The sequence below is a fragment of the Struthio camelus genome, chromosome 10, assembly GCF_040807025.1.
Source record: "Struthio camelus isolate bStrCam1 chromosome 10, bStrCam1.hap1, whole genome shotgun sequence".
NCBI lineage: Eukaryota > Metazoa > Chordata > Aves > Struthioniformes > Struthionidae > Struthio > Struthio camelus.
This window is the reverse complement of record NC_090951.1, coordinates 21,150,017-21,163,370: the sequence shown is the minus strand read 5'-3', so window position 1 is coordinate 21,163,370 and position 13,354 is coordinate 21,150,017. Positions and strand designations below refer to the sequence as shown.

Here is a 13,354-nt window from a genome sequence, read left to right as displayed (position 1 = left end):
TGTTAGATACATTATCAGACTTCTGTTTTCTCTAAGCTAAATATAGATTAAAATAACAGGTTACGTAGTATATGGTTTCTAAATGCTGAATAAACTGAGGGTGAAGATACTATCAGTAGTAAAAATCCAGCTGCTATGTTATCTCACATACTGATAAAATCACTTGAAGGACATTTGACAGTCTTCTGATACATTTTTCTCAAGGAGCACATAACTGAGAAATTATTTCCCTTAATCATTGCCAAACTATAAGAAGTGTTATGCTCGGACCACTGTCGCCATGGGAAGTGTCAATAAAGCTCAACAGTGGGAATTCTCAGAAGTAATTGTTTAGGTGATAGCATGAAAGAGAACCTCAGATTTTCTGTTGTCCATGGCATTTGTAGGAGAGTGACTCACTGAGACAGGCATAAAATCATGTTGAACACTTAAGAAGTGAAAGATGGTGTTACTTTATATGCTGCTTTTTGCATTAAAATAAGTTTCAAACTTTTGTTGTTCATCACACTCTTTTTTTTTTTTTTCTGACAGTGTACTATGACCCTCATTTACCTGGCTGTAGAAGATGTCTTTAAGCTTATTAATTACTTCAGTTTCAGTTACTGGTTTTTTGTTGGTCTGTCGATTGCTGGGCAATTATATCTACGCTGGAAGGAACCAGATCGACCCAGGCCTCTAAAGGTAAAGTTTACTTAATATAGAATTGTTTAAGATGCTTTTCATGCCCATAATGTAAAAGTACTATCTAAAATCTGTACTGTCCACGGTTATGTGTAAAGGTTATAAACTCATCAGGACACAAAACATGGCTTCCATTTTAGATTGCACCATGAAAGCTAGCTTTTCTGCTAGCTGAGAATAAGTGATGATTGTAATATTATATGATTTTTTTTTTTTTGTACGTTAGTTCAGCCAGTACCCCATCTCTCTGTCAACTGGAGAATATCTCAAATAATCTAAAATAGTAGATACCCTTTTTGCCTTGGCTCAAAAATCTCCTATTTAGGTGAGTATGGGAAGGGAAGTACAGTTGTTGTTTGAAGTTAGGAATAGTTAAGTTAGTTAACTTTGTCACTGTAGACTACATTTAGCTCTAATGGTGTTCAGTTCAATACGTGATCTCCTTATCACCTTTTTGTATTTAAAGTTTGATTCCCATTATTGAAAGTAATTCTTGTTTTGAGATTGGCTGGATTTGTTTAAACACTTCAGTCTGTTACACAGTTTCTTTCAACAAAGCAGAGTTATCATACTTGATTACTCTTGTAAATTTTAGCAGCAGTTCTGATGAAGAATAATTCTATTGTTTGGCTGTGTTTCTAACTAGCCAGATGTATAAGAGGAAGAGCGGAATTTCACAGTGGGGTTGGAGAAGGGAAAGGTGGTAATTTTCACTGAAATGTATGTAACTAGACAACGAATATTTCAAAACCATGCCATTGTTTTTCTCTGCTTCCAGCTGAGTGTGGCTTTCCCAGTAATATTCTGTATATGCTCAGTATTTCTGGTGGTAGTGCCACTCTATAGCGACACCATAAATTCATTGATTGGAATTGGCATTGCTTTGTCTGGAATTCCAGTCTATTTCTTGGGAGTCTATTTACCTGCATCAAAGAGACCTGCCTTTATCGACAAGATTTTAGGTAAGTCTCTTTGTGGATGGAAGCGTTGCTCACAACTGAGGAAAATTAAGTTGTTACAGAAGTGAATCTCAATTTGTTGGTTAAAAGACCATACTGATGTTATATGTGCTTATACACTCAGATTTTATTTGTTTACAATACCATGTACTTCCTACAGATTTTGCCCTCAGTCTTAATACGTTTCTCTTTAATCAAGCACACAAAAAGTCTTTTTCTTAACCAAGACTGATTAGTCTAAAAAGGTTGCGCATTCTTGGTAATGACAAGCAAACTGTCTTGCTCTACTAAATCTGTTGTTTGAAGGTGGACAATTGTTGTTAGTCACAGATGCAATTTTGCCTGTTTTTGAATTGCTGTAGTTAAATTACACATCCCTTTCCTAGCAGTCCAAGATTTTTATTGTTTCTGTCTAGGAAGAGAAAACCACGATGAGGGATGTTCAAAAGGAGGTTTATAGCATAATTTTGGAATACAACAGGATATGGTCCTGCAGCAATCACTAAATACACTGATATTCAGTGATATTGTCACTCTCCCACGTTTTATTTGAAATTCTTTATTTTTTTTTTTACTACTGATTTTATATTTTTAATTATAGAGGGAAAAAGTTTCTACCTCAGTTACCTGACAGGGTGCCTAGGAGTAAAGACACCTCTAAGGTATCAACAGAACGGCTTTTAGCATTATTTGCTTAAACATGTTAAGTGGAAAATGCTCTTTGTGAAAACTCTTCTGGTGCGCTTCCCTTAGGAGAAGCGAGCCAAGCCTTCTTGACAGCTAACCTAGACATGTCCATGTTGCCTAATTAGAGTTGTGCTGATTCATCTGATTTATCTTCAATTTCCTATGCAGGTGCAATCACACGAAACGTGCAGCTGCTCTGTTACTGTGTTTTAACAGAGATGGACCCAAGCGAAGAAAAGAAGTTAGAAATCAAGTCCAACTAAAACTGCAAACCTATTACAAGAAGCAGGAGGGAAGAGGAAGCAATTATTACGATTAAAGGGAAGAGAAGAGTTGCAACTGGAAAAAATGGAAAAACTCGTTCCAGTGGTCTTTCAGAAATACTGAAAATGGACTTACCTGCAATTGGATTCCTGAACAGATCGTGGCCAGACGTCATCCTCCTAAACTCTGATACATTTTCAGGGCATGTTTTCATTGGACAATCATTAGCTGCTTCTTTTGAGCACATAAGCAACACCTCAATACTGTTCAGAAGGGGTATTAAAGGGGTAAGAGGAGAGCTGGATTTCTAAATCAGAGCTAATGGATCAAATTAGTTTTCTGCTAAACTAGGCAATGGAATAATGTGTTTTTAAAGTTAAACTGAAAACCACTTCACGTCAAAAGACTAAAAGCCATTTCCAGCTTAATTCTAATGGATGTTTGCATGGAATGATCTGCTGTGCTATCTCAGTTCTTACTCCAGAAGACAACCGTTCGCAACAAACCAAGTTATTAGCAGAAAAAAGAACAGAATTTACGCTACCCTGTTCAAAGACTGAACCACCCTTTCTCCCTTGAAGGACAGGCATTTCATTTTGTATACTACACTGAAATGTGGTATCTTCTTGTTGCAAGGATTTAATCAACAAGATTAAACCACCTTTCATGAGATACAAATTCCTTAGCGCTAAAGCTTTGATTAACACTTGATGATTATGCATGGATTCTTCCCTGCTGGCTTGTAAGTACTTGGTCATCTTCTGAAAAGTTTAAACGAAACTTCCAAAATTAAAACGCTCAGTTTGAAGCTTGTAAGGATTTGTGTCTGAACTGTTTCAGTGGAACACACGTTATCAGTGTTACCTCAGCCGTCAGAAAATTCCTTTTCTGAATTTTAGTACTGTTCACTAGAAAACAGTCATCTTGACCAGAAGTTGCTCTTTATCTAGCCATGCTCGAGTTCAGTGTCGGTGTTGACATAGTGATCACCATCTTTCTTCTGAAGGTTAAAGCCTCAAAGGCTGAGACAGAGGAAAAAAAATACTAGTGCACTACAGACAGATACAAGTTAGCAAGTCTTGCAAGATGCAAGTTTCTGGGGACTCCAAAGCTGAAAGCCTATCATCAGGACATGCTGGAACACTGACACTGAATCTAGGGGCAGCAGCAAAAGGAAGCATGAAGCCAGCAGAGTAAGATATACTTCCAAACATATCAGAATTCTTTTATTTCAAAATGTTGACCTAAGTTGGCTGAAGTTTGTCCAGGTGCAGTTTGTGTGTTTATTTCAAGTTAAACTAAAACCTGTACTCAAAAGATTGTGGCTGAAGACACGCATACTTGAAACGCTGTTCCACATTTGCATCAGCCACTTCAGTAACAGTAAAAACATTTGGATTCTTGTACTGACTTCCTGCCTAAGTTTATATTAAACAAATATTTAATGGTTTAGAAATTGTGAATACATGTTTAAAAACTAAAAAAATAGAGGCTTTGGGTAAATTTATGAAGCCACACCTTTGGATTTAAGACAGTTAAAATCCAGCTGAGGAACTTTGTGCAAACTTGGAGCATAAGCCCCGTATGGGTGTTTTCAGTCTTTAATGAAAATTAGAATGAGTGCAGTATTAAAACAGTTAAAAACTAATTACATACAAGACTTTTTTTTTTTCTTAAAAAGCTGTATCTATAGAGACAGCTCTGTCTAATGGGAAACACAATTTTAACCTCTCCTCTGCCTCTTAGGAGCCCTATTAACCTTTCCATGAAAACAAGAACAAAAACTTCACCTCTGTTACCTTGATGACAGCAGCAGTCAGAACTAATTGACCACTTTTCTGCTTTGGGGGATCCTTTTTACAGACAGCGAATCACAAGACTCCAGCAGAGAGCCATTCTTGTTAAACCCCTCACTCTTAATAAGGATCAGTCAGATGAGGCAAGTCCCAGCTTTACCTGTCTTACATATCTTACACTGTTGATGGTGCTGGGTTGACAGCTGCACAACAGATTGTTCCCTTTGTTACATGCTTCATCTTTGCTACTCTGTTCCAGTGACTTTACCCAGAAAAAAAAAAAAAAAAGAGACTAGCATTCAGTCCACTGCTTCCTGGTAAACTCAAGAAGGAAACTTAGCTAAGCACAGGAGCAGGTGTAAGATACACTTAACTCTCACAGGCCCAAATTGCACACCAGCCTCAACAGAGAATGACAATACTGCATTTATAATAAGTATTATACAGCAGAACAAGAGTCAAGTCAAACTATTTTGTGGGGTCAAACACTTGCAAAGACGAGTTTAAACACAGAAAGAAGTAGAGTACCTTTTACCAGGACTCCTACTTGCCTTTACAGGAAGAGACCTACATCTCTTGCCACATGGTAGACATCATCTTCTTGCAAAACCTTACACGTTACTGTCAACAATAAGGGTTGCCGCTTGCCATATCTCCACATATAATGCTACCCATCTTGATATAAACGATTGGGCGCGCAGCTCAAAATAGCTTTCTCCACAACCTCAGCATCACAGAACAGGTAGAAGAAGGAGGGAAACAAAAAACAAAACCACCTCCCCACAAGTGAACTTAATCCAGATCGTATCTTCTGCTTAAAAAAGAAAATTATGTTTTAAAGTGCTGATACTCACACTCATCTGTTTTCATATCTACTAGCTAAAGTTGAATAACATCTACAACCCAGCTCAGATATTAAAGTGAGCTGTTACTATTTACTGGAATCCTAAAGTCTAGTTTTATCTAATGCTCAAGCACAAGCAGCGAGCATTACGGTGAACCATGCCAGTCACTAACACTTTCAGAATGTTTTACAAAGGTCACGTATGAAAAATTTAGCATAAAGTTCATCAGCTTAAAGACTGGTTTCGTACTGTCCCAATGAGTACAGCTTTTACCAGAAAGTGCTTTTCTATTTTTCTTTTTAACTCAACGTTCTCATGAATAGTCACCAGCAGCTTTCTAGAATTTCAGTTCTGCTGCAAGTTCTGTGCATTTCCTCTTAAAAAGAAAAAACACACACACAAAAACCAAAAAACCCAAAGAAGCCCGCTGTCAGTCAGAATCCAAATCCTGGACCTCATCATATCCAAATTCTTGCAAGACCTCACGACGGTATTTGTTCCATGTTCTTCTCCTGAAACACTGGTCTTCATCACTCAAGCTCTCTTCAGACTCTAGAGAAAGAGCATGACACAGTTTTAGACTATCCCTTCTTTTTAGTTAAAGAGTTATGTTAATCTGGGAACTATAAGTTTCCTGAGTAACACACATGAAAAATATACAAAGTTTGAGTAACTGCTATATTAGATCAGCGTTGAATGGTACTTGGACTCGGCCGGGGGTGGGGGGGAGGAAAAGCAGAGACAGTGTTTCACAAGCATGTTGGACAGCGTCTCCTATTCCTTCTCAAAACAAGCAATCCTGTGCAATTGCAGCAGCCTGAAATGGATTTCTGGTTTTGAAGTTAAGTACTTAAACTAGAAAAATCCATGATTCTAGCATAGTTACTTGAGTTCATTGAAAACTTTTTAAGGGATGACTCATAAAAAATCTGTTTGCAAGTGACTGTTTTATTTCACCACCTACCTTACAGCAAAGTAATTTAGCGCTTTTTTGCTATACGTTAAGTCATTCCATCTTAAACTAGTTCTTAAAATTTTGATTTTCCTCTAATCTTAAGTACTGTGCAACTATGAAAGCTAAGTTCATAGGACATAAAGCCAGTTACTACCTTACATGTTGGTTCCACAAGACATGGTGAACCAATTTAACCGCTCACCCCAGCTTTCAGAAGTTCATGCTCCCACAAATCACAGAATCATTTAGGTTGGAAGGGACCTCTGGAGATCATCTAGTCCAACCTCCCTGCTCAAGCAGGGTCACCTAGAGCATATTGCCCAGGATCACATCCAGACGGGTTTTGAATATCTCCAGCGAAGGAGACTCCACCACCTCTCTGGGCAACCTGTTCCAATGCTCTGTCACCCTCACAGTGAAGAAGTTTTTTCTCAGGTTCAGATGGAACTTCCTGTGGTTCAGTTTCTGCCCATTGCCTCTTGTCCTGTTGCTGGGCACCACGGAGAAGAGGCTGGCCTCATCCTCTTGACACTCCCCCTTCAGATACTTGTACACGTTGATGAGATCCCCTCTCAATCTTCTCTTCTCCAGGCTGAACAGGCCCAGCTCTTGCAGTCTTTCTTCCTAGGAGAGGTGCTCCAGCCCTCTAATCATCTTGGTAGCCCTCCACTGGACTCTCTCCAGCAGTGCCATGTCTCTCTTGTACTGGGGAGCCCAGAACTGGACACAGGACTCCAGGTGAGGCCTCCCCAGGGCTGAGGAGAGGGGCAGGATCACCTCCCTCCACCTGCTGGCAACACTCTGCCTAATGCACCCCAGGAGACCATTGGCCTTCTTGGCCACAAGGCCACACTGCTGCCTCATGCTTCACTTGTTGTCCACCAGCACTCCCAGGTCCTTCTCGGCAGAGCTACTTTCCAGCAGGTCAACCCCCAGCCTGTACTGGTGCATGGGATTATTCCTGCCTAGGTGCAGGACCCTGCACTTGCCTTTGTTGAACTTCATGAGGTTCCTCTCCGCCCACCTCTCCAGCCTGTCCAGGTCCCTCTGAATGGCAGCACAGTCTTCTGGTGTGTTAACCTCTCCTCCCAGTTTAGTATCATCAGCAAACTTGCTGAGGGTGCCCTCTGTCCCTTCCTCCAGGTCATTGATGAATATATTGAACAAGACTGGACCCAGGACTGACCCCTGGGGGACACCACTAGCCACAGGCCTCCAACTTGACTCTGCGCCATTCACCACAACCCTCTGAGCTCGGCCATCCAGCCAGTTCTCAAGCCATCTCACTGGCCACTCCTCCAACCCACGCTTCCTCAGCTTGCCCACGAGGATGTCATGGGAGGCAGTGTCAAAAGCCTTGCTGAAGTCCAGGTAGACAACATCCACTGCTCTGCCCTCATCTACCCAGCCAGTCATTCCGTCATAGAAGGCTATCAGATTGGTCAAGCATGATTTCCCTTTGGTGAATCCATGCTGACTACTCCTGATCACCTTCTTGTCCTCCACATGCTTAGTGATGACCTTCAGGATGAGCTGTTCCATCACCTTTCCAGGGATGGAGGTGAGGCTGACAGGCCTGTAGTTTCCTGGCTCCTCCTTCTTGCCCTTTTGGAAGACTGGCGTGACATTGGCTTTCTTCCAGTCCTCAGGCACCTCTCCTGATCTCCAGGACCTTTCAAAGATGATGGAGAGGGGCCTAGCGATAACATCCGCCAGCTCCTCAGCACTCGTGGGTGCATCCCATCGGGGCCCATGGATTTATGGATGTCAAGTTTGGACAAAAGATCTCTAACCTGATCCTCCTCCACCAAGGGAGAGTCTTCCTTTCTCCAGCCTTCCTCTCTTGTCTCCAAGGTCTGGAATTCCTCAGGACTGGCCTTAGCAGTGAAGACTGACGCAAAGGCAGCATTCAATAACTCTGCCTTCTCTGTATCCTTTGTCACCAGGACACCCACCCCATTCAGCAGCGGGCCCACGTTTTCCCTCGTCTTCCTTTTGCTATTGATGTATTTGAAGAAGGCCTTCTTGTTGTCCTTGACATCCCTTGCCAGATTTAATTCCAACTGGGCCTTAGCCTTCCTCGTCGCATCCCTGCACGCTCTGACAACGTCCCTGTATTCCTCCCAAGTGGCCTGTCCCCTTTTCCACATTCTGTACACTTCCTTCTTCTGCTGGAGTTTTGCCAGGAGTTCCTTGCTCATCCATGCAGGTCTCCTGCCCGCTTTGCTGGACTTCTTCCTCAGAGGGATGCACTGCTCTTGAGCCTGGAGGAAGTGACGCTTGAATATTAACCAGCTTTCTTGGACCCCTCTCCCTTCTAGGGCCCTACCCCACGAGATTCCCCTAAGTAGGTCCCTGAAGAGGCCAAAGTCAGCTCTCCTGAAGTCCAGCGTTGCAATCCTACTCATTGCCCTGCTCCCTCCTCGTAGGATCCTGAACTCCACCATCTCATGGTCACTGCAGCCAAGGCTGCCCCCAACCTTCACCTCTCCAACTAGACCTTCTTTGTTCGTTAGTACAAGGTCTAGCATTGCACCTTTCCTCGTCGGCGTCTCCACCACCTGAGTCAAGAAGTTATCATCAATGCTTTGCAGGAACCTCTTTTGACTGTTTGTGCCTAGCTGTGCTGTCTTGCCAACAGATGTCAGGGTGGTTGAAGTCTCCCATGAGAACCAGGGCCTGTGATCGTGAGGCTACTTCCAGCTGTCGGTAGAAGGCCTCATCGATGACTTCCTCCTGGTCAGGTGGCCTGTAGCAGACCCCCACAACAGTGTCACCCATGTTACCCTGCCCTTTAATCCTTACCCATAGGCTCTCAACTTGCTCTTCATCCACCCCGAGGCAGAGCTCCATACATTCTAGCTGCTCCCTCACATAAAGAGCAACTCCACCACCTCGCCTTCCTGGCCTGTCTTTCCTAAAAAGCACATAGCCATCCATGACAGCATCCCAGTCATGTGAGCTATCCCACCATGTCTCTGTCACTGCAATGAGATCACGGCCCTGCGACCGCACACAGATCTCTAACTCTTCCTGCTTATTCCCCATGCTGCGTGCATTGGTATACAGGCATTTCAGAGAGCCAGTCAAACACGCAGGCTTCCCAGGAGAGGTGCAAGAGGATCCTCCATAGCCATGTCCCATGCTGTCTCCCCTGGTTGTATGCACCCGCTGGAGGCATCCTGACTTGAGCGGTGTTTTACTGACTCCCCTGCCACTATACCACTCCCCTCCCCCCATCTTGCCTAGTTTAAAGCCCTCCTTACCAGGCTGGCCAATCTGTTGGCAAAGACACGCGTGCCCCGCTTGGTAAGGTGGAACCTATCGCTCCCCATCAGCTGTCGGTCTTCAAACAGGGTCCCATGGTCATAGAAACCAAAGCCCTGTTGCCAACACCAGTGGCGCAGCCAGCTGTTAACTTGGAAAACTCGTCTACTCCCCCTCCGTCTCTGTGCAGTGCTCACTTACTTTGCCCTGGTGCCAAACGATTCTTTTCTGAGCTGATGTAACCCGTTACAAGAGCCAAAAAAATACACCAGCAGTGCAAGGTTTGCATTTTTAGAAAGAGGAAATACAAAAAAGGGTGGGATTTAAATGTGCACAGCATGAAAGCAGGCAGTATTTTCAGCAAGCATACCCTTTTCTCCATCACCATCTTCCTCGGGTAAGAACTCATCTTCATCAGGATAGTCATTACGCCAGTTATTTTCGTCATTTTCATCATCTTCGTCTTCATATATTTCCCCTGGATTATGATCATCATCTACCTGCATGTCAATGTGGAACAGAACATTCATTATGAAAAACATATTCAGACATAAGCAGTTTTTCATCCACCTAAACAACAAACCATAAAGAAAAGAGCCAAGGGATACTGAAAGCAAAGTTATTCAGAAGTTGCACCAAGCACACAGTTTAAAACAAAAAAAAAACAAAAAAAAAAACAAAAAAAAACCCTAAAAACTTGTCAGTACGTCCTCTGTAAGCAACCTGCTTTTGGTGAAAAATCAGTACGTCATGCATTTAAGTGTTCTAGTGTTGCTGAAGTTGATGTCAAAATGAATCCTACTCACTTCAGCAGTGAAGTATTACAATAGTCCAAGAAGAAAAAGAAAGCTCCTTCAGGTCCTGCAGTTATATGCAAAGCATATTGACCACAGTATCCATGCAATGAAAGAATAAAGCTTACCCTGTATCTTCGTAACTGAAGTCACTGAAGGGTATTTCTTTATTACAGGAAAAGACCTCTTATTAAGACTATAAATTCAAGTCCTCATAAATCGAGGACTGCCAGAAAAAATAGCATCCCCCTTGCTCCTATTCCTCAAACATATTTACAGTTACATTTCAATTGCTACCTCCTGCCAGCCACAAATGAGATGTGACTTAAGTTTATATGCCGTATGCCAAAACTTGTTTGCCAAATTGAAATCAACCAGTCTTTGTTTTCATTGTCACATCATCATTTGCTCTAATCAACAGTAACCTGAGGGAACACAGGACTGGCAATTACAGAAAGCTTGACGGAGAGGTCACTGAGTGTAACTGTAGTATCTTCAAAGTATCTTTCTTGGCATGGTCATTTTTTATGTTAGGACTTTAAACATGTTTATTCGTGGCCTTTCTACTAGAGAATATCTTGTTTTCCCCATCCTTACCAGTTCATATTCCTCTTTATAGGGCTGGACAGACAGGATGTTTTGGATCCAACCAGGGGCTGATGTTTCCATATAGTAGATGTCATAAACATACTCATCTTCTTTCTCATGGTGTTTGACTTTCTTACCATCTTCGGAAACATTTAAACGCTCACGAATCATCTCTACTGCGTTGCAGAGAATCACATCTGGATCAGCAGTTTTCTGTTGCCAGAAAAATAAACGTGCGTTACCATTTATATCAAACACACAAGGCTTTAGTTACCAACAACCGTTTGGTTTGTAGATAGTAGCCAATATCTGGCTGAGGATGACCTTCTGAAAACTTAAAAACTTTCTTACTGGAATACTATCTGGAACATTAGCGATCTAAAATAGAAAGACACTAGAGAATTTTCACATTGGCCTAATACTGTACAGCCATGCCTTGTTTTAGGTAATAGGGAGAAAACTTCTGGGACGAGTTCATTACAAACCATTGAAGAGAAATGACTAACTCTGTACAAGTTTGTCTGTTCCTGATGACACGTCCATCGAAACGCCATGCTTTAAAATAAGCTATGCTTTGTATAGCATTCCTGCAATGTTGCAGGTGTAAAGATCTGCATACCTTAGCATTGATACCGTACTAGTAGATTACAGTCTATGAGGTGTAGAAGAGAAACGATGAAAATAGGACTAATCAACAGGAAAAGGCTGACAGGCCTTGGAGACATGCTCTTTATTCCTTGCTTCTGCATTGAGACAGAAGAAACTCGATGACAGCTAGCTGATGACTTGCTCACGTGTACGTTTTCTTCTTTAACATAAAGCCTTTAAATCTTCCTCAGAGCTGTGAGGGGCTTTATTAAGTAAAGAGGTATTTACGTACTGCTAAAGAACTACTAAAGGAAGCATACAAAAAATACAACCATATAAAAAGAAGGTAAGAGGGTAAGTCTTTTTAATACAAAGTCTTCTTAATACCCTGTTTGCAGCACAACCCTACACAGAAGGCAGAGCTTTTTCACACTAAAACCATTCTAGAAATTAAGCAGATGCTTCTCCAGCTACAGGCATACTTAACTCATGATACCGATTAAAGCAGGATGTAGCGGCTAAGCAGCCCGTCAAACACCTAAGAGTTCTGCTAAAAACTGAATACGCTATGAAAGCCTGTATTGGCATTCTGAGAAGGGGAGGCTCACAGTATTTTTTCTTTCAGTGAACCTTGCCTACAAGTGACATTCTTAGGCACGTGGGTAGATGGAGAGACACGCAAGTAGAATTTTTCATTTCTAGTAGGTAGAGTTTGTAAAACCTTCAGAGCTCCGCTTCACAGATGAACAAGAACGTTGAGGTATCTGAACAGGGTACAGAAAAATCAGGCCTCTTCTGTAGCGGCCAACTCCATAAGGCTGCTTGTCTCAACAACATCACTGCACTTTAGGATCCTCATGAAAGTTCCTATCTAAATATACCAAGTACTCCAACTTACAAATATCTAGTTAAGGGTCCTTCCGTTGTTGTCAGTCTGCCCCCATATACCGGTCCTATAACAGCACCTGAGTACACTAAGCGTGTTTGCTGACCTGCAGGTTTGCTGCAGTTACGCTGCAGTCTTCCGCCACCTCCTCTTCTTGTACGATATCAAATAACTGGAATTTCCCACAGCAGTCTGAACTCTCATCAGAAGCACTGCTGCCTTTTTCGGAAGCATCTTCCCTCGCTTCAGAGTCTGACCTGTCGCCATCAGCCGACGTCCTGCCATTCACGAGAGGCGCAACCGTACCGATTTGGGAAGAGCTAGGCCGACGGCTGGCTATCACGCGATAGCGGCTCTCCTTCCTGCTCGCTCGCTTGGAAGCGCGGAGATCCTGGAAGATTCGCTGAGCGCTACCTGCGGAGGGCCGCAGGCTTCGAGCCGCTTTGTCGCGGGCGATCGCTTCTTGAAGGTATTTCTGGACGGGCTCGCTCTGGGCGGGAGGAAAGAGCAGAAGGAAGGAACTTAACTCCCACCCGCGGCGAAGGCCTCCTCGACCTCCTCCTCCTCCAGAGGTGCTCCCCCCCGAGGGCCGCAGCACCACCGCGCGCGAAGACACCCAAGTAGCCCCCGCTGCTGCACTGAGCGACGCAGCCGGCGTGACCTCCCGCGGGAGGGGAGAGGAGACGAGACGAGACGAGAGGAGAGGAGAGGAGACGAGAGGGAGGGCGGGGGGGGGGAGCAGGTCTTCGCCAGCGGCAGCGCCGCGGGAGCCCGGCACCCCCCAGGCACCGGCAGGCCGAGCGCCCGCGCGGCCCGGCCGTGCGGCCCCCCGGCAGCGGCGCCGCGGTACCTTGGAGGAGACGGTGGCCACCAGCTTGAAGAGCCCCTTCTCGAGCCGCGGGGGGCCGCCCGGCTCGGCGCGCCGCCGCTTGCAGGCCAGCAGCAGCGCCTCGGCCGGCTCCGGCCCGCCGCGCTTCCGCTTCACCCGCAGCACCGCCGCCCGCTCCATGGCGCCGCGCGGCACGCCGGGAGCCGCCCCGCCCC

At 43.9% G+C, this 13,354-nt stretch overlaps 2 protein-coding genes across 7 annotated transcripts in view; one reads left to right on the top strand and one right to left on the bottom strand.

The window, feature by feature from the left end:
- SLC7A6 (solute carrier family 7 member 6) overlaps positions 1-4,256 on the top strand; it is a 33,185-nt gene extending 28,929 nt beyond the window's left edge. For 5 of the 6 annotated variants that reach the window (XM_068956269.1, XM_068956270.1, XM_068956272.1 and 2 more), the window contains 3 exons: positions 532-681; positions 1,460-1,643; positions 2,496-4,256. In XM_068956269.1, coding sequence (XP_068812370.1) covers positions 532-681; positions 1,460-1,643; positions 2,496-2,590 — 429 coding nt within the window. In that variant the 3' untranslated portion in view covers positions 2,591-4,256. Of the gene's footprint in view, positions 1-531; positions 682-907; positions 1,007-1,459; positions 1,644-2,495 lie in introns of those variants that run through there. The other variant, XR_011143337.1, reaches the window with a different exon arrangement.
- Positions 4,257-4,791: 535 nt separating this feature from the next.
- SLC7A6OS (solute carrier family 7 member 6 opposite strand) lies at positions 4,792-13,353 on the bottom strand. The gene is made up of 5 exons (XM_068956274.1): positions 13,161-13,353; positions 12,417-12,800; positions 10,846-11,049; positions 9,825-9,954; positions 4,792-5,784 (listed from the first exon to the last, which is right to left on the bottom strand). Exons 1-5 carry the CDS (start codon positions 13,317-13,319, stop codon positions 5,663-5,665), a joined length of 999 nt encoding a protein of 332 aa, XP_068812375.1. The 5' UTR covers positions 13,320-13,353; the 3' UTR covers positions 4,792-5,662.
- Position 13,354: the final 1 nt, after the last annotated feature.